The 20,456-nt window shown below is 45.3% G+C and overlaps 1 protein-coding gene across 2 annotated transcripts in view; it reads left to right on the top strand.

The window, feature by feature from the left end:
• Nucleotides 1–20,456, top strand: part of LOC132897184 (leucine-rich repeat-containing G-protein coupled receptor 6) — a 188,658-nt gene that overhangs the window by 98,637 nt on the left and 69,565 nt on the right. For both annotated transcript variants that reach the window (XM_060938605.1, XM_060938606.1), the window contains one exon: nucleotides 16,694–16,765. In XM_060938605.1, the coding sequence (XP_060794588.1) occupies nucleotides 16,694–16,765 (72 nt within the window). The remainder of the gene's footprint in view (nucleotides 1–16,693; nucleotides 16,766–20,456) is intronic.

Here is a 20,456-nt window from a genome sequence, read left to right as displayed (position 1 = left end):
GTTCTTCTCCATATAATTTTGGGCCTGTCTCTAGCTCTTTTCCCTTCCAGAGCCCATCCAAGTGCCACAATACTGTTGTTGTCCTTCTTGTGTCTCAAAATGTGTCCTAGCCATGTCCACCTTCTTCTCCTTATCTCACAGCTGATGTTTATTTACTTAACTGGCAGACTTTAATGAGGGAATTTCTCAGCACTATATTTACCTCCACCTGCCAGCTATGTCAGTGAGGACACCATCTTATGGCAGGTATATACTGTGAGATTTTGGGCAGATCAAAGATGATCAACATGAAATAAACATGGTGATATTTTTGGTTGTAGCTCCAAAATGGTAGAAGAAGAAGAAGCCTTCATTTGTCACATGCACACTGAAATTCATCCTCTGCATTTAACTCATCTGAAGCAGTGAACACACACATGTGAGCAATGAGCACACACAGATACCCAGAGCAGTGAGCAGCTATGCTACAGCACCTGGGGAGCAGTTGGGGGTTAGGGGCCATGCTCAAGGGCACTTCAGCCCAAGGCCACCCCATGTTAACATGACCACGTCTTTGGACTGTGGGGGAAACTGGATCGCCCGGAGGAAACCCACACAGACACAGGGAGAACATATAAACTCCACACAGAAAGCCCCCCATCAGCCACTGGGCTCAAACCCAGAACCTTCTTGCTGTGAGGCAACAGTGCTAACCACTACACCACCGTGCCGCCCAGATAACTCCATACCGTAGTCCTATGTGGCACTGCGAGAGATGTTCAAAGAGGGCCGTTGTCATGGTCTTGTAACCAAAGGTAATGTAGGACAAAATCTTGACAGTGTCAGAAATTTAGGATGAACATCTTACAGTGTGTCTGCTGCTACAACCTACATTTAATAACCAAACAAAAGAAATGCAGCATTAAATGGTACACTGCTCAGTCGATCACTGGTGCCAAACTGGCACAGATGGATGGCACACACTGCTAATGTTTTATTCTTGTATGTAGACTTGTGTCATAGCCTATTATTCAGTAGGCGTTATCATCGTATAGTCTGCATACATCAAACTTGATGTTACCCAAGTTTATTAGATCCATGTCCCTCAGTGAGGTTTGCAAAATTTTAAATTTAGTGCTGAAATCTCACAGTCTGTAGGCACCATTAGACAATTAGGTTGTACACATTTAAGCTAGAATCAGGAAGCAGTGATGCTGATGGTGTTCAAAAATATTTGGTGTTGATACATTCAGTGGCTTAGGCTCTGGTCACACTCCAGTTCATGATGAGTTTGCGAATACTTGGTGATGAAAAATTAGTAGCATCACCACCAATCATGCCATGCATGGTGAATGTTCTCTGAGGTTCTGTTAGGACTAGGACTGTTTTGGCCTCTAGAGGCCGCTGTTATTTCCTTTTCATGTCGTGTTTATTTTGGCCTCTAGAGGCCGCCACTGTTCCTGTGTTTTGTGTTTGTGTTAATTGCCTAATTATCTTCACCTGTGTCCTTAATTAGTTTGTCTATTTATACCCCTGAGTTCAGTCCTCTTGTCACGGAGTCTTTGTGCTGTTATGTTTATCTCCAGTTTCCTTTGTACTGTGTTTTTTGATCTTCTTAGCTTTTGAATTTTTGCACTTTGCTTTTCTTTTGGATTATACTCTTTGGTTTTTTTTTTTGTCTTTTGTTTTGCCCTGTATATAGTGTATATAGTTTTAATAAACCTTTTGATTCTTTTTCTACTTCCGCCTCACGCCTCTGCATTTGAGTCATCCCCCTGGTGGCCTAGTGGGGGTTTGCTGGATTATCACACCAACGAACCAGGTTCGAATCCCAGCAAAACCCTAACAGAAAGACTCCGTCATGACCGACTCAGCAGAGGCTGCTTCAACTGTCTACCCGGCCAACCTTCAGGGAATTATGGCAGCTTTGACACGCTTCGGAGCGACCATGGACGCTCATGGACGTACGCTCACCAGCCAACGTGAGGCCCTCGCTCGCCACGAGGAACTGCTTCAGCAAATTGGGAAAACCCTGGCACAGCTGACATCTCTGCCTGCATCTCCTGCTCCTGATCCAGTTCCTGCTCCTGATCCAGCTCCCACTCCTGCTCCAGTGCCTCCTGCAATGCTGCCTTCTTCACCTCGCGAACCCAGCCTTCCTGCACCACAGAGGTATGACGGCAAGCACAGTGAGTGCCGAGAGTTCCTTACCCAGTGTCAACTCACCTTTGAGCTTCAGCCTACCACCTACACTATGGATCGCCGCAAGATTGCCTTTGTGATCACCTTATTAGCTGGTAAGGCGCGAGCCTGGGCTACTGCTATCTGGCAAAGACAGGGACCTGAGTGCTTTGATTTCCAGCTGTTTTCTGAAGAGATGCTTCGGGTCTTCGATCAGGCAGACATCAGTACCGACGCAGCCCGAAAGCTCATGTCCATCCGGCAAGGAGGAAGCGTCGCAGATTACGCCATCTCGTTCCGAACACTCGCAGCAGTAAGTGGATGGAACGAGACTGCCCTGGTGTCAGCCTTCCACCATGGTCTGTCTGACCCCATCAAGGACGGTCTGGCCTCTATTGGATGCCCAAGTGACCTCGAAACCCTCATCTCACATGCTATTCGTCTGGACAACAGGATGAGAGAACGCCACCAAGCCTTGAGCACCCCCAGCCTCCCTACCTCTACCTGGAGACCGTCTACCTCCTTCAGTGACTGTCCAGAACCCATGCAAGTGGGTCGTACTCGCCTCTCCGCATCTGAGAGGGAGCGCAGAAGGAGGGACAAGTGCTGCATCTACTGTGGCAAGCCTGGTCACTTCCGAGCATCATGTCCCGAACTCTTGGGAAAAGGACCGCCCCGTCCAGCCGAGGGAGGGTTGTGACGGGGCCTACCCTCTCTCCCGGACTCCCTGGCCAAGGAATCTACATCCCGGTCTCCATCTCCTGGGGTGAGTCTGTCCACTCTTGTCAAGCTTTGATAGACTCAGGGGCGGCTGGGAACTTTATGGATATTCACTTCGCCCAAAGCATCAATATTCCGACTGCACCTCTTGAAGTCCCACTGTCTGTGTCTGCCCTCGATGGCCAAGCGTTAGGTGATGGAAGAGTCACCCAAGTTACTTCTCCAGTTTTCCTCCAGTCTCAAGGTCACAAGGAAGAAATATCCCTGCACCTGATTCCTTCACCTGAGTTCCCAGTTATTCTAGGCCTTCCTTGGCTTACTCGCCACAACCCTCGCATAGACTGGGTAACAAGCCAGGTTGTGGAATGGGGCCCTGCATGCCATGCCTCTTGTCTGCTCTCTAGCTCTCCTGTGTCTCCTGCCGAGCCCCCTGATCTCACCGAGTTATCTCAAGTTCCCACAGAGTACTGGGATCTCAAGGAGGTATTCAGCAAGAGCAGGGCCGCCGTTCTTCCTCCGCACCGGGCCTACGACTGTGCCATCGACTTGCTCCCTGGGACTACCCCTCCTCGTGGCAGACTGTTTTCACTCTCTCAGCCAGAACGCAAGGCCATGGAGGAATACCTCAAAGATGCCCTGGTCTCTGGGTTTATTCGACCCTCCACTTCACCTGCTGGAGCCGGCTTCTTCTTTGTTGGCAAGAAGGATGGGGGGCTCCGACCATGTATTGATTACAGGGGCCTGAATAAGATCACTGTGCGCAACCGATATCCCCTTCCGCTGATGTCCACAGCTTTCGACCTGCTCCAAGGCGCCACCGTCTTCACCAAGTTGGACCTACGGAACGCATACCACCTCATCCGTATCCGACAGGGAGACGAGTGGAAGACTGCCTTTAACACCCCGTCTGGGCACTACGAATACCAGGTGATGCCCTTCGGACTCACCAACGCACCAGCTGTTTTTCAGGCCCTAATCAACGACGTCTTAAGGGACATGATTAACCTATACGTTTTTGTCTACCTCGACGACATCCTTATCTTTTCCAAGACCGTGCAGGAGCACCGCCACCATGTCCGCCAGGTTCTCCAGAGGCTGCTACAGAACAATCTGTTCGCCAAGGCCCAGAAATGCGAATTTCATGTTCCCGAGGTCTCCTTTCTGGGATTTATTGTACGGACAGGCCAACTCCAAATGGACCCTGCCAAGACCCTGGCCGTCCGGGATTGGCCTACTCCCAAGTCCGTTAAGGAGGTTCAGCGGTTCTTAGGATTCGCTAACTTCTACCGCAAGTTCATCAGGAACTTCAGTTCTGTGGCAGCACCCATGTCAGACCTCACCAAAGGGACAGGTGGATCTTATGGCTGGTCTCCTCAGGCAGAAAAGGCGTTCAAAGACCTCAAGGACCGCTTCTGCACGGCACCCATTCTGGTTCTCCCGGACACCTCCCAACCATTCATCGTGGAGGTGGACGCCTCGGACAGTGGTGTCGGCGCGGTGCTCTCTCAACGTTCGGAAGGAAAGCTGCACCCCTGCGCTTACTTCTCCCACCGCCTGAGTCCTGCTGAGTCCCGGTACGATGTGGGGGATCGAGAACTGCTAGCGGTCAAACTGGCCCTTGAGGAGTGGAGGCACTGGCTGGAGGGAGCACAACATCCATTCCTGGTTTGGACTGACCACAAGAACCTGGAGTACCTCCAGCAAGCCAAGAGACTGAACCCTCGACAGGCTAGGTGGGCCCTGTTTTTCAGTCGGTTTGACTTCACCCTCTCATACCGCCCCGGCTCCAAGAACACCAAACCTGACGCAGTGTCCAGACTGTTCTCTGCCACTAACAGGGAGAATGAAGTCGGGCCTATTATCCCTGTGTCCCGGATTGTGGCCCCTGTCCGCTGGGGTATTGAGGAGGCTGTCCGACGAGCCCAACGCCAGGACCCCGGTCCTGGGACGGGGCCACCAGGCCTCTTGTACGTCCCACATCAAGCCCGGGCCAAGGTTCTCCAGTGGGGTCACTCTTCCCCTCTCACCGCCCACCCGGGAGCTCGGAGGACCCTGGACTTCCTGAAAAGACGCTTCTGGTGGCCTAACATGGAGAAGGAAGTAAGGTCATTTGTCCTGTCCTGTGAGGTTTGCACCAGAACCAAGAACCCACGACAGCGTCCCCAGGGTCTCCTGCATCCTCTGACCATTCCCCGGCGTCCCTGGTCCCACGTGGCAGTCGACTTTATCACGGGTCTCCCTGAGTCACAAGGTAACACGGTCATTTTGGTCTTAGTTGACAGATTCTCCAAGGCCTGCCGCTTCATACCACTGTGCAAACTCCCCTCTGCTCTTGAAACTGCGAAACTTTTGTTTAATCATGTCTTCCGAGTCTTTGGTCTTCCACAGGACATCGTCTCAGACCGAGGGCCCCAGTTCTCCTCCCAAGTGTGGCACGGGTTCTGCAAGGTCATCGGAGCCACTGCCAGCCTCTCCTCTGGGTTTCACCCACAGTCCAATGGTCAGACGGAGAGGCTCAACCAGGACCTGGAAACCACCCTGCGAGGCCTGGCTATGGATAACCCGACTTCGTGGAGCACCTGGCTGCCATGGGCGGAGTACGCCCACAACACCCTGCAGTCATCGGCCACCAAGCTGTCGCCATTCCAGTGCCAATTCGGGTTCCAGCCACCTCTGTTCCCGGACCAGGAGGAGGACGCGGGGGTGCCCTCGGTCAACCAATATGTGAGACGGTGTCGCAAGACCTGGAGCAAGGTCAGGAAGACCCTCATACAGACCTCCAGAACCAACCAGACTCAGGCCAACCGCCATAGAAGACCTGCACACGCTTTCCGCCCTGGGCAGCGTGTTTGGCTGTCCACTAAGGACCTTCCACTGCGGGTGGAGAACCGCAAGCTTGCTCCTCGCTACATTGGCCCCTTCAAGGTGGTGCGCAGGGTGAACCCTGTCTCCTACCGGCTCCAGTTGCCCCGGACTCTGAGGATCAACCCCACTTTCCATGTTTCCCTGTTACGGCCCGTACTGACGTCTACGTATGCCCCTGCCCCTAGGAACCCCCCACCCCCCCGCATCTTCCAGGGGCAGACTGTGTTCACTGTGAATCGCCTGCTTGACTCCCGCCGGGTCCGCGGCGGGTTGCAATATCTGGTGGACTGGGAGGGCTATGGTCCTGAGGAGCGCTGCTGGGTTCCTGCTCGGGATGTCCTTGATAAAGAACTATGTCGGGACTTCCATTCGGCCCATCCGGATCGCCCTGGGAACGTCAGGAGACGCTCCTAGAGGGGGGGGTCCTGTTAGGACTAGGACTGTTTTGGCCTCTAGAGGCCGCTGTTATTTCCTTTTCATGTCGTGTTTATTTTGGCCTCTAGAGGCCGCCACTGTTCCTGTGTTTTGTGTTTGTGTTAATTGCCTAATTATCTTCACCTGTGTCCTTAATTAGTTTGTCTATTTATACCCCTGAGTTCAGTCCTCTTGTCACGGAGTCTTTGTGCTGTTATGTTTATCTCCAGTTTCCTTTGTACTGTGTTTTTTGATCTTCTTAGCTTTTGAATTTTTGCACTTTGCTTTTCTTTTGGATTATACTCTTTGGTTTTTTTTTTTTGTCTTTTGTTTTGCCCTGTATATAGTGTATATAGTTTTAATAAACCTTTTGATTCTTTTTCTACTTCCGCCTCACGCCTCTGCATTTGAGTCATCCCCCTGGTGGCCTAGTGGGGGTTTGCTGGATTATCACACCAACACCAACGAACCAGGTTCGAATCCCAGCAAAACCCTAACAGGTTCGTGAGTTGTGTTTTGGTGTGTCTCCGCTTCGTGAATGGCCAAAAATATCGCAAAAAATTTCGATGCATGCATTGAAATTTGGTGGTGATGTTTTCATCAGGAAACTAGGTGGCGAATACTTCCTGAAGCTTGGGGAAGCATTGCCACCAAACACCTCATTTTCATCGATAAAACATTGCGAGCTGTAGTGTGACCGTCACCTTATTTCTTGTTTACCAACATACAGGGTATTGATGGTTATTCGCCACCTTAGATTGAGACTTGGTCAAACTGATGGGTATGAGGGCGGGACATATGCAATCTAGCAAGCATTTATATAATCAAATGAACACATGAAAGTTGTTGGGTTTTTTTGACATTTTGTTCCAGTTCACAAACACTTGCCAGAAAATGTATAAAAGGACTCATCAAATCTTTAAATGTTCACCATCTACTCTCAGACTGAAACATGACTCTAAATGAGTGCTTTATTAAAGGTAAGTGAACTTGTCTGGATCAACTTTTTTGAGTTTGATTTGTCTTTCCCAATAAAATCAAGATAAGATAAGATAAGATAAGATAAGAAGACCTTTATTATCCCACAATGGGGAAATTTCCTAACGCCCAAACATTTCAAAGTTCGGGTATATCTATTTCTCATTTTGGGGGGGATTTTCCCCATTTATTCTTGCCAGGTCCCACTTACTAGTCAACTGTCCAATAGCAAACAACAGCTAATAACTGGGGAGGGTGGGGCAAGCATATACTTCCTCCAAGACAAGTGAAGTCAGCCAATCCCATCTTTTCAACCTGGCATGTGCTGCATTACAGTGCAGCTTAACAAACTTGACAGAAAGCACATACAGTACCAGTCAAAAATGTATACACCCCTAATCATTCATAGGTGTTTTTTTTTTTTATTTGGATTGTTTTCTACATTGTAGAACAATACTGAAGACATCAAAACTATGAAATAACATCTGGAACATATATGGAATTATATAGTAAACAAACAAAAAAAATATTAAAACAAAATATGTTTCATATTTTAGATTATGGCGGCACGGTGGTGTAGTGGTTAGCGCTGTCGCCTCACAGCAAGAAGGTCCGGGTTCAAGCCCCGGGGCCGGCGAGGGCCTTTCTGTGTGGAGTTTGCATGTTCTCCCCGTGTCCGCGTGGGTTTCCTCCGGGTGCTCCGGTTTCCCCCACAGTCCAAAGACATGCAGGTTAGGTTAACTGGTGACTCTAAATTGAGCGTAGGTGTGAATGTGAGTGTGAATGGTTGTCTGTGTCTATGTGTCAGCCCTGTGATGACCTGGCGACTTGTCCAGGGTGAACCCCGCCTTTCACCCGTAGTCAGCTGGGATGGGATCCAGCTTGCCTGCGACCCTGTAGAACAGGATAAAGCGGCTACAGATAATGAGATGAGATGAGATTTTAGATTATTCAGTGGATCCAGCGTTTCCCTTGATGATGCTTTGTACACTATTGTCATGATCTTAACCAGCTTCATGAGGGAGTCACCTGGAACGCTTTTCAATTAACAGGTGTTCCTCGTCAAAAGGTCATTAGCGGATGAGTTTCTCACCTTCTTAATGTGTTTGAGATTAAACAGTAAATAATAAAAATACAGTAAATAGCCCGATTCCACACTACAGCTGTAGTAATCCTTATTCTCTCAAGAACTGCTCAACTAAGTAAAGAGAAACGACATCCATCATTACTTTAAGATGTAAAAGAAGTGTCTTTTAATTAATAAAAATAAAGAAAAAACATTTAATTAGAAGGTGTGTCCAAACTTTTGACTGGTACTGTTGATGACTAAACACTACAGGAGACTGAACTGAGCCTAGCCCTAAAACTCAATTATAATGTGGCTGATTAAAACATCGTCAGGACTGAGGACAAAGAAGGGCACTTAATAGTCTAACCTTCATATGGTTTATGAGTTACTCATGATAGTTCATGCTACGTTGTTGTTTGTATGGTGAATATATCAAATGTGTGCAATTTTACATATTTGACAGATGCATGTACATTATCACATATAACTATCCCAGATCATCAAATGCAATCAAGTGTAGCAAGCTAGCTTTGTCATCAACTATGACAGAAATACATTTCTTTTTTGCAAAAATAAATTTGTATTAAGATAAAATGCTGCAAAACAAAATAGTCTGGTTTGTTTAGTCTATAGCCCATGTCATACCTTGAAAAGACCTAAAACTCCTTAGCAATTAGCCAGATACAAAAGCTACAGCTTAGTTAACAAAACGCTTGACTAAAAGTGACAGAGGCTAGGCAGGTATGCGTCACTGCAAAGCTCCCGGCTTGTATGTGACCATGGGATTGTAGGCACTTTAAGAATGCTGAGGATACACACATGCATCCCTGAAAATTCTCTGTACAAAGGAATCGTTCCTCTGTCAAATTCGAAGAATCCTAGACACCAGAACAGTCCATCAGAAGGATTCAATTATGAGGCATCCTTGAAATGCAGCCATTAAGTATCTAGGGTTAGTATGTCAGCGTTTGTTTTTAATTTCTCATCGAAGTCTACACCCATGACACTTAGTCTCCACCTTATTTACACACTGTTAGGAGGAAAAGCACATCTGTGAAACAATACTAGTGATATCTTCAATACTGATATAGAGTGTCTTGCAACCCCCCCGCCCCGGTGTTTGTTCTGTTTTGTCGCATTGCAAGCTGGAATTAAAATGGATTTTTGGAGAGTGGGCACCATTTGATTTACACAACATGCCGACCACTTTAAACGTGAAAATTGTTGGGGTTTTTTGTGACACAAACAATAATTAAAGATGAAAAAACAGGAATCTGGAGTGTGCATAGGTATTCACCCCCTAAAAGTCAATATTTTGTAGAGCCACCTTTTGCTGCAATTACAGCTGCAAGTCTCTTGGGGTATGTCTCTATTAGCTTAGCACATTTTGTGTAAATCAAGTGGTGTTAACCCCCCCATTATAATTCTAGCTTGTACAACTGCAATACGACAAAACAGGACCAACACCAAGGGGAATGAATACTTTTGCAAGACACTGGAGCAACATACTATGCAATTTTAGTAGAATTTATAGTCTAGAAGATGGCTTTCCTATTCCAAAATACTATTTTAGTTTATACACCGATCAGCAATAAAATTATGACCACTGACAGATGAAGAAGTGAGTAACATTGATGATTGCATTACAGTTGAACCTGTCGAGGGGCGGGGTTTATTATGCAGCAAGAGAACAGTCAGTTGTTGAAGTTGATGTGTTGGAAGCAGGAAAAATGGGCGAGTGTAAGGATCTGAGTGACTTTGACAAGGGCCAATATGTGATGGTGAGATGACTGGGTCTGAACATCTCCAAAACAGCACATCCTGTGGGGTGTTCCCAGTGTGCAGTGGTTAGTACCGAACAAAAGTGGTCCAAGGAAGAACAGCCAGTGAACCAGTGACAAGGTCATGGGGGTCGAAGGCTCATTGATTCACATGGGGCATGAAGGCTAGCCCATATGGTCCAATCCCACAGAAGAGCTACTGTAGCACAAACTGCTGAAAAAGTTCATGCTGGCACCTTTCTGTTTTAGCCAGTATTAACTTTTCAGTTTTGGAGATGTTCAGACCCAGTCATCTCACCATCACTATTTGGCCCTTGTCAGAGTCACTCAGATCCTTACACTCGCCCATTTTTCCTGCTTCCAACACATCAACTTCAACAACTGACTGTTCTTTTGCTGCCTACTAAACCCCGCCCCTCGACAGGTTCCACTGTAATGAGATAATCAATTTTATTCACTTCACCTGTCAATGGTCATAATGTTATGGCTTATCGGTGTATATTTATAGGTTTATAGAACCAGACGGTTTATTTTATTAGGCATGAGTCTTATAACAAGTCACTGAATTCGCTGGTGTAATTTAACGTGCACAGAGAGCAGCATTATTACAGCATTATTCACAGAGCAAGGTTCACATTACACTAATTCTTTTGTGTGTGTGGTTGTGTTTGAGGCAGGGCGTACTTTTTTATTTGTATGTCTATTAAAAGACAAGGTGAAGACCAGTCCATTTCCCACTGAGGCTGACAATCCAGTTCTGAGTTGATGAGATGAAAAATGAAATGCAAAACAAATGTGTTCTGATCTGCAAGGGAGAATTAGTCAACAAACAGTTGTCCGAAAAGTACAATAAATAAAGATCTGTGTTATGATCGGATGACAAGCACCATACACATGGATCATGGCCGGCAAGGGAAAAAATATATATCTCTCTACACAGATTCCACTGTGCAGCGGCCAAGTGTTGAGGGAAACTGAGGCTACAGCGAAGCGAAGCGCCTGACAGGATCTTATTTTTCTTTTTCGCCCCGTGCACACAATATTCCCCCTTGGTTACGAGTACAATTACTTCTCCGCAAACAAATGCAAATTTAGCTCCACAAAAAAAGAGGGTCATGATTAAAGTTTTATGGTATTTTGGCCCCCAATGAGGCATCTAAGAGAATACAGATGCCTAGCATGGGGGAGTTTGCTAATGCTAACCATCCATCCTTAATTCTCAGAATGCTCAAGCCCTTGCTAAAATAAGAATTTCCTGATTAAACCTTGTTCCCATTACATATTTCAACAAAATAAAATCCTCAAATTTGTCTTAATCATAAAACAACAACAACAACAACAACAACAACAACAGCAGCATTTGGTCATCTTGCAGAGTTAGTGCTAAATGGTGGGAAAAGCAGGAATCCAACTCGCACCTCAAGTGATGGAGATGTTTTATGGTTTGGAGTGATATACAGATGTTGGTGTTGTGCGCTCACAAAATAAAACAACAACACAGGAAGAAAAGAACTCTTTAAATTGTCCAAAATGAGTAAAAATTGTAACTCTTCCAACGGGTGTGAGAAACAAAACAGTTAGGGTTGGGTTGAGTGATGAGGTTCGTGGTTGTGGTTTTCTAAACTTTAAAAGAGTGGGTTGTATTCAGACAGAAAGTTTAAAAATAACGCTTATAATATACATTGCACTTTATTACATCACCAGACATCGTGCCTACATTTGCATTTGGCTAGCTAGCAAGTCAATACTGTAAATATTTTTAAGTCGAAAGATGGAAGCTGGCTTGCAACCAGCTATCTAACAGAAGCTAACCTGAGAGGATTTCTGAAGGGAATTTTCTCCGCAGTCATTTCTAGAATGTTCACGAGAAAGCAGGCTAAGAGATGAGCTAGACACGATTAATGATTTTTAGTCATATTTTCATAATTCTCATATCTACTCTGCTAATGCTATTAGCCAGCTAGCCAACATGAGCTATGCTGACAAGATTTAAATATGTTCATAATAGTCTTTCATTGTAAAAAATGATACCTTGTTAAGAGAAAATATCTTTAATATTGGTGAATTCATCTAATATATTAGAACTCAAATATAAGATTATTTAGCTTACTTTTAGATGCTTTCACTCATTTCAAGCTTTAAATTTTCTTATTCTACTGGCAGATAATTTTGCTTCTTTCTAGAATTAAATGCTTAAAATTAGCAAAATGATCTGCCAATAGAATAAGAAAATTTAAAGCTTGAAATGAGTAAAAGCGTCTAAAAGTAAGCTGAATGCTTATGTTTGAGTTTTAATAATCTTCTAATAAGAAATATTAGACAAATTTACCAATATTAAAGATATTTTCTCTTAACAAGACAATTTTTGCAGTAACATTAGCTTGGTTAGCAGGCTAAAATAAGCTAACCTGACAGGATTTATGTTATCCTCAAATATATTAACAATACTCTTTGCTAACACTAAATAGCAGACTAAGATGAGCTAATCAAACATCTCATCTCATTATCTGTAGCCGCTTTATCCTGTTCTACAGGGTCGCAGGCAAGCTGGAGCCTATCCCAGCTGACTACGGGCGAAAGGCGGGGTTCACCCTGGACAAGTCGCCAGGTCATCACAGGGCTGACACATAGACACAGACAACCATTCACACTCACATTCACACCTACGCTCAATTTAGAGTCACCAGTTAACCTAACCTGCATGTCTTTGGACTGTGGGGGAAACCGGAGCACCCGGAGGAAACCCACGCGGACACGGGGAGAACATGCAAACTCCGCACAGAAAGGCCCTCGCCGGCCACAGGGCTCGAACCCGGACCTTCTTGCTGTGAGGCGACAGTGATAACCACTACACCACCGTGCCGCCCCTAATCAAACATGATTAATGATTTTTAGTCATATTCAGAATGCTCATATCTATTCTGCTAATGCCATTAGTCAGCTAGTTAACATGAGCTAACCTGACAATATGTAAATATGTTAATAATACTCTTCGTTAACATTAGTTTGGCTAGCAGGCTAAAATAAGCTATTGAGCATACTCAAATATGTTAATAATACTCTTTGCTAAGACTAAATAGCAAGCTAGGGTGAGCTAATCAGACATGATAAATGATTTTGAGGGAGTTTTTCTTTGCCATCGTCGCTGCAGGCTTGCTCATGAGGGAAAAATAAATTTATTAGTGATAAAATTAGTTCATATGTTTAAAGTCTTTCTTTTTCTGTAAAGCTGCTTTGCAACAATGTCATTAAAAGTGCTATTCAAATAGTGACTTGACTTTTAGCTGACGGCTTCGTGTGAGCGATGGTGCTTTGTTCACTCCTAAACTCAGCGTGGTTTGGCATGGCCCTGTGTGTCAGCTACCAAAAACTTCCAGAATTTGTGTGTGTGTGTGTTTACTTCATTTTGATCTTTATGGAGTCCAAATGTGCAGTGACCAAAAAAATAAATAAAATAAATAAATAAAATAAAAAACCCAACCCTGTACTGTTGTGGGGATATTGTTATTTGCCCCAAGGGAAACACACACACACACACACACACACACACACACACACACACACACACACACACACACACCATGTAAGACAGAGAAAGACAAACAAAGAGACAGAGAAAGCGTTCGACCATGAGACAGTAAAGGAGAGTAATGGAGAGCAGGAAAGAAAGAGGGACATGAACAAAAAAGAGAGACAAAATATTAGGAAGAAAGAAGTGAAGTAAAATACATACACAGAGAAAGAGACAAGTGGTACTAATTTAAGATAAGAAGACCTTTATTATCCCACAATGGGGAAATTTCCTGTTTGCAGCAGCACAGTGGAGAGCAGCAGAAGAGGAACATATCAAGCCACACAAGTAAAAAAGTAAATACATAAATAAATAATGTTATATATATATACACACACAAGATAAATACTAAATTAGAGGAATTATGAAGTAAATGAAACACACTTATTGCACATATCAGGTGGTCATAACTGCAAAAGATAAAACAGAAAAAAAACAGAAAAAAAGCAACTGTTGACATCCAGATGTGAGTCTACTGTGAGCAGTGCTGGTTGTACAGTCTAACAGCTGCGGGAAGGAATGATCTGCGGTAATGATCCTTCACACACTTAGGGTGGAGCAACCTCCCGCTGAAGGAGCTCTGCAATCCAGTGAGTAAGTCCTGTAGGGGGTGGGACTCGTTCTCCATCATAGATGACAGCTTAGCCATCGTCCTCCTTCCACCCACTACCTCCACTGGCTCCAGGGGGCATCCCAGCACAGAGCTGGCCCTCCTGATCAGTTTGTCCACTCTCTTCCTGTCAGCTGTGGAGATGCTGCTCTCCCAGCAAACCACACCATGAAAGATGTCTGACACCACCACAGCGTCAGAAAAGGTCTTCAGGAGTGCCCCTTGCACTCCAAAAGACCTGAGTCTCTGCAGCAGATACAGCCTGCTCTGACCTTTCCTGTACAGTGCTGTGGTATTATCAGTCCAGTCCAGTTTGTTGTTCAGGTGAACAACCAGGTGCTTATAAGATGTCACCAGCTCAATGTCCTTCCCCTGGATGCTCACTGGTGTTGGGGGGGTGAGAGCACCTGAAGAAATCCACCACCAGCTGCTTATTTTTCCCTTCATTGATCTGGAGGTGGTTTCACTAGCACCAGTCCACAAAGTCCTGCAACAGTCCTCTGTACTCCCTGTCATCCCCATCTGTGATGAGGCCAATGATAGCAGAGTCGTCAGAGAACTTCTGCAGATGACAGGTGGGTGAATTATAGAAGTCTGCAGTTTAGAAGGTGAACAGGAACGGGGTCAGAACTGTTCCCTGCGGGGCCCCCATGCTGCAGACAACCATATCCAGTGTGTTGGACATGGTTGTCTGCAGCACGGGGCATGTCCTCACATACTGTGGATGGTCAGTGAGGTAGTCCACAATCCATGATATGAGGTGGTGGTCTACTCCTGTGTGCTCCAGCTTGTCCCCCAAAATTGCAGGCTGGATGGTGTCAAAAACACTGGATAAATAAAAAAAAAATATTCTCACAGAACTTCCAGGCTTCTCCAGGTGAGACAGAGCTCGGTGAAGGAGGAAGACAACAGCATCGTCCACCCCGATGCCTGGCTGGTAGGCGAACTGCAGCGGGTCCATGGATGAGCTCACCACAGGGCGCAGATGGACCAGGGCCAGCCACTCCAGGGTCTTCATCAGGTGTGATGTTAGCACCACTGCCCTGTAGCTGTTGAGGTCCTTGGGGTGCAGAGTCTTGAGCACAGGTACCATGCTGGATGTCTTCCATAGCCATGGTACTCTCCCCAGCTTCAAGCTCAGGTTGAACAGATGTCCAACTATCCCACACAGCTCGTCTGAGCAGGACCGGAGCCTGGAGCTGATGCCATCCAGACCAGCAGCCTGCCTCGCCTTCATCTTCCTCAGCTGGCTCCTCACCTGGAGTGTTGTGAGGGATAGGTTTGAGCAGGGGGCATGTGTGCTGTGTGCTGTTCATGGTTGTTTGAATTTGGGGTGATGTGTAAAACAGTGGGGCGTGTGTTGTGTGATGTATGTGGTGGTTTGAATTTGGGGTGATGTATGAATCTGTGGGTGGTGAGTGGGGGTGGGAGTTAGTTGGTGTGTGTGGTGGCTGTGAGCTGCTAGACATTTGGGGGGGAGGGGCAGAGACCTTGAGGTGTGAATGACTAGGGCTGCAGCCAAGGTGTCTGGGCCGGGGGAGGTGCAGACGCCTGATCAAGTCTATTGAAGAAGAGATTCAGGCCATTTGCCCACTGCTGGTCTCCCTCAGCCTGGGAGTTTGAAGACTGGTGGCCAGAGATGGTCTTTAGTCCTCTCCAAACTCCTCTGGTGTTGTTCTGCTGCAGCTGCTCCTCCATTTTCCTCCTGTAGCTCCTCTTTCCTTCAACATTATCACTAGATTTAGCGACTTTCTAACCTTCCCTAATGACTAAAAATCTTATTTAACGAGCAGTGACAAATTTGGCAACTTCTCACAACTCTGGCAACCTCCATTCTCGCTGATGAGCAACAGCAAAAATCACCTTTCAGCAATTTGTGAATGACGCGATCGAGTGACTCACAGAACTGATAATGACACTGAGTGAGATTCTGTTGGCAAAAGAGACAGGAAGAAACTGAGGCGGTGAGAGAAAGACAAAGAGAGACAGACATAAGACAGAGAGGGATAGAGAGCAAGACAAAAAGTGTGAAAGAGAAAAATGATTTAGAGACTGAAAAGGATGAAGAGAAAGAATAAAAGAGAAATATACAAAGAAAAAGACACTGGCAAAGACAGACAGACAGACCAAGAGAAACAGAAAGACTAACAGAGTCAAAGATAAAGACAGCAATAGGAAGAGTGACACATTAAGAACAAGAGTAAGAGAGAAAAGGGAGTGTGACAGAAAAGCAGAGAGAGAGAGAGAGAGAGAGAGAGAGAGAGATTTAAGCATCTAAGGCCCAAATGCAGTAACAATTAAAACTGATATTTTGAAATCCTTAAAAGCAAACTTTTCCACATCTGGACCTCAAATCAATTTCTCTCTCTCTCTCTCTCTCTCTCTCTCTCTCTCTCTCTCTCTCTCACACACACACACACACACACACACACACACACACACACACTCACTCTCTCTCTCTCTCTCTCTCTCTTTTGGTAAAGGTGTCAGTCGTGTCCCTCACTGTCGATCTTCTTCCTTTCTAGGCGTCTCTCTGGGAATCAGCTCCAACACATCAGTGGCTCCGCCCTCCGAGGCCTCACCGGGCTCAAAATCCTGTATGTATACACACACACACACACACACACGTAAAATACTCGCAATGCTGCCATTAAATATGGCTAAAATAAGGAGCTCGGATATTAAAACTGATCTGGAGTAAACTTGCTAAACTCCTCCCCTAAACCAAGACTGACCAATCATTATTCAGGAACTGTGAACAGGCACAGGAAAAACTTTCAGAACAATGGATACCAGGCCTAGAAATTCATATATTTTTTCACCAGCCAGCCGGACTAGTTCCCTTCCAGAGTAACTCGCCAAACAGAAAATCAACTCGCCAAAACTTGTTCATGTATGAATTTTACTTCTGTCAAAAATAACGCAAAAGAGAGTAGTTACCATTGTTCATGACTAATGTGCATTTATTTCAAGACCCGAGTATTTTGATACTGTTGTTAAATACATAAATGAAAACAACACAGAGCACCATAATATAATATCATCTCATCTCATTATCTGTAGCTGCTTTATCCTTCTACAGGGTCGCAGGTGAGCTGGAGCCTATCCCAGCTGACTACGGGCGAAAGGCGGGGTACACCCTGGACAAGTCGCCAGGTCATCACAGGGCTGACACATAGACACAGACAACCATTCACACTCACATTCACACCTACGGTCAATTTAGAGTCACCAGTTACCCTAACCTGCATGTCTTTGGACTGTGGGGGAAACCGGAGCACCCGGAGGAAACCCACACGGACACGGGGAGAACATGCAAACTCCACACAGAAAGGCCCTCGCCGGCCCCGGGGCTCAAACCCGGACCTTCTTGCTGTGAGGCGACAGCGCTAACCACTACACCACCGTGCCCCATAATATAATATCAACAAATAATAATATATTGGAAAACTTGGCAACTTGGTGTATGAGTATTGAAAACAAATATACTTACTATCATGACTATAGCACCCAAAATATGTCCAACATGCTTTCTGTATTTAACCATTTATGAGAGAGAAAGCATTAGGAGCTTCATATTGACTAGGAATCAACTTGAAAAAAATTAATTATTCCATAAAAATCATATCGCAGCCAAGGCCTACCCTGCTCCCACGCTTGCTTATAAGTCCTTTGTCGTTTCTCCTCCTTGTACGCTTTATCGGCGGCCTTTCTCTCCTCTTCAGACCGAGCTCGCTTTGTCCCCGTCTCTGGCGGTTTCTGTACACCTTTCACAAAATTCCTTCCACATCGCAACGTAGCTTTGGCAGATGTAGATGTAAACAACAACAAAAATATGCGTTTAAATGGACGATAATGTGGCCACATCTATTGAATTTGATAACGTGATGTGGCAGCGGGGGCGTGGCCAAGTGTCGGTCTGTGAATGGAGGGCGGAGTCAGGGAAAGTAAGTGGTGGAATCATTGCACCTGATGGGGATTAACCTGTTTGTGTGTCTTCCCCAGTGACCGCGCCCTTTAAAAGGAGAGGAGAGCAGAGAAAGGGAGCTCTCTCTCCCCAACCGGAACACGTGTGTGTGTGTGTGTGTGTGTGTGTGTGTGTGTGTGTGTGTGCGCGCGTGTGCGTGTGTGTGTGTGCGCGCGTGTGCGCGCACGCACCTGGGAAGTGATAAAAGGCTGAAAAGCTAGCAATAAATAGTTCATTGAGAACTCAGTTCTGGCCTGCCGTGTTTCTGTGCTCCACCCACCTGGTCCAACACTACATGTGATTACCGTGATATTCAACGAGATGCGTTATATGCATGCGCAGTAGTGAAAAAAACGACAGTCTGACTCGTACACGATATGATTTGGAATTCTTCGGTATTTTCCGTCCTGCCGATAAACACATTGATTAACACAGACACGGCACATGCTTAATATGTGGCGGCTTTAGTTGATGGTGTGTCTGAATCTTCGCTTCATATATATTTTTTATTTTCAACTAGCCAGTCGTGACAGGAATTACCCACCAAATGACAAATTAAGTCGCCTCGGGCGACCGGACCACCGCGAATTTCGAGCCCTATATACACTATGGGTATGGTTAAGTGAATAGTTGATGCATGTTACATTACCCAGCGATATGAAAGCTGCTGGTTGTAGCTAGATGAAAAGGCAAATCTGTCAGATTCTCTGCTGTGATGTCACAGAACGCTGCACTGTTAGCTCACGTATATGTGTCAGATACGTCTCTGCAAATTTAAGCCAATAAACACGAATTAGCCTACTAACCCTAGCTAGAGAAAAGAGGAGAAGAAGAACTTTATTCATCACATACATACCCAGAGCAGTGGGCAGCTATGCTACAGCACCCAGGGAGCAGTTGGGGGTTCGGGGCCTTGCTCAAGGGCACCCCATGTCTTTGGACTGTGGGGGAAACAGGAGCAAATCCACACAGACAGGGGAAAACATGCAAACTCCACACAGAAAGGCCCCCATCAGTCGCTGGGCTTGAACCCAGAACCTTCTTGCTGTGAGGCGACCTTGCTAACCACTACACCACCATGCCACCCAAAATGCAGTGTAGAAAAGAAAAACACATCTGTTTGTTTCTGATGTTTGTTATTATCCAACCTGTGTATTTTGTTCTCCATCCTGTCAAACGTTAGGAATGAGGCGGATTGTGTTAGCACGCTAGAGCGATAAATATACACACCGAGGTGAGCACACACCCTGGATGACTCGCTCTCGACTGATATAACCGAATGTGAAATACAGAAATGCAGAGACATGCAAACATCTCCAGCTAGTGAGTAGCTGAGTTCAGTACCTCCTAAACATCTTCAGTACTGGGTAATGAAACAAATTCCACAAGTAGGATCAATCAGCTAACTGTCATTCACCAACACCTCAAATCAGACAGCAAATAAATAAATACCTGACATGTCTCAGCAAAAGCTGTTTGGAATTCTTTCTTTCTTTCTTTTTTCAGTATCACTCCATTCATCATCCGTCCGTCTGTCCATCTGTCTGTCCATCCATCTTTATCTGTCAATTCTATTCATCAACTAACTAACTTTCTTTCTTTCTTTCTTTCTTTCTTTCTTTCTTTCTTTCTTTCTTTCTTTCTTATCTCCAAACCTTTCTTCCATTCTTTTTTCTTTCTGCCCCTTTCTTTCTTACTTTATCACTTGTCTTTCTTATCATCATTCCACTCATCCTTTCTTTTAAGAGATCCATCCATCCATCCATCCATCCATCCATCCATCCATCCATCCATTTAGCTTCAATACTTCTGTACTAAAAAAATCATTTCTAAAAAGGAAGACAAAAAAACAGAAGGCAAAGAAAGAATGAAAGTAAGAAGTGAAATATGAATGAAGTCTGTAGTGAAATGTTTCAGACTGCAATCATCACAGAAAAGAAGAAGAATCACAACTCATTCATCAGGACACTGGAGTTTTTCATTAAATTGAAGGGTCTTTTTAATTAAAGAAGGAATAATTTTATGCACCTTTCAACAGAACAAACAGAAGAAGAAGGAAAGAGAGAAATTGTGAAGGAGAAGAGAATTAAGAGTGAATAAGGAGGAGGAGGAACTGCTTGGGTGGGCCACTGATGTCATGCTTGTAGAACCGGCTGAATAAAAGAGAAGAAAAGTGAGAAAGAAACTGAGAGAACAATGGAGCTCAAAGCAAATTATTCCAACATGAGAGAGAGAGAGAGAGAGAGAACAGATCTTTAAATTTCACGGCAGACAGCTTTATCACATCCAATCGCCTGAAACCTCTGACATTCGAGAAAAGA

This window comes from Neoarius graeffei, chromosome 13 (assembly GCF_027579695.1).
Source record: "Neoarius graeffei isolate fNeoGra1 chromosome 13, fNeoGra1.pri, whole genome shotgun sequence".
NCBI lineage: Eukaryota > Metazoa > Chordata > Actinopteri > Siluriformes > Ariidae > Neoarius > Neoarius graeffei.
The sequence above is the reverse complement of the archived record's forward strand: the minus strand, read 5'-3'. Positions and strand labels throughout refer to the sequence as shown.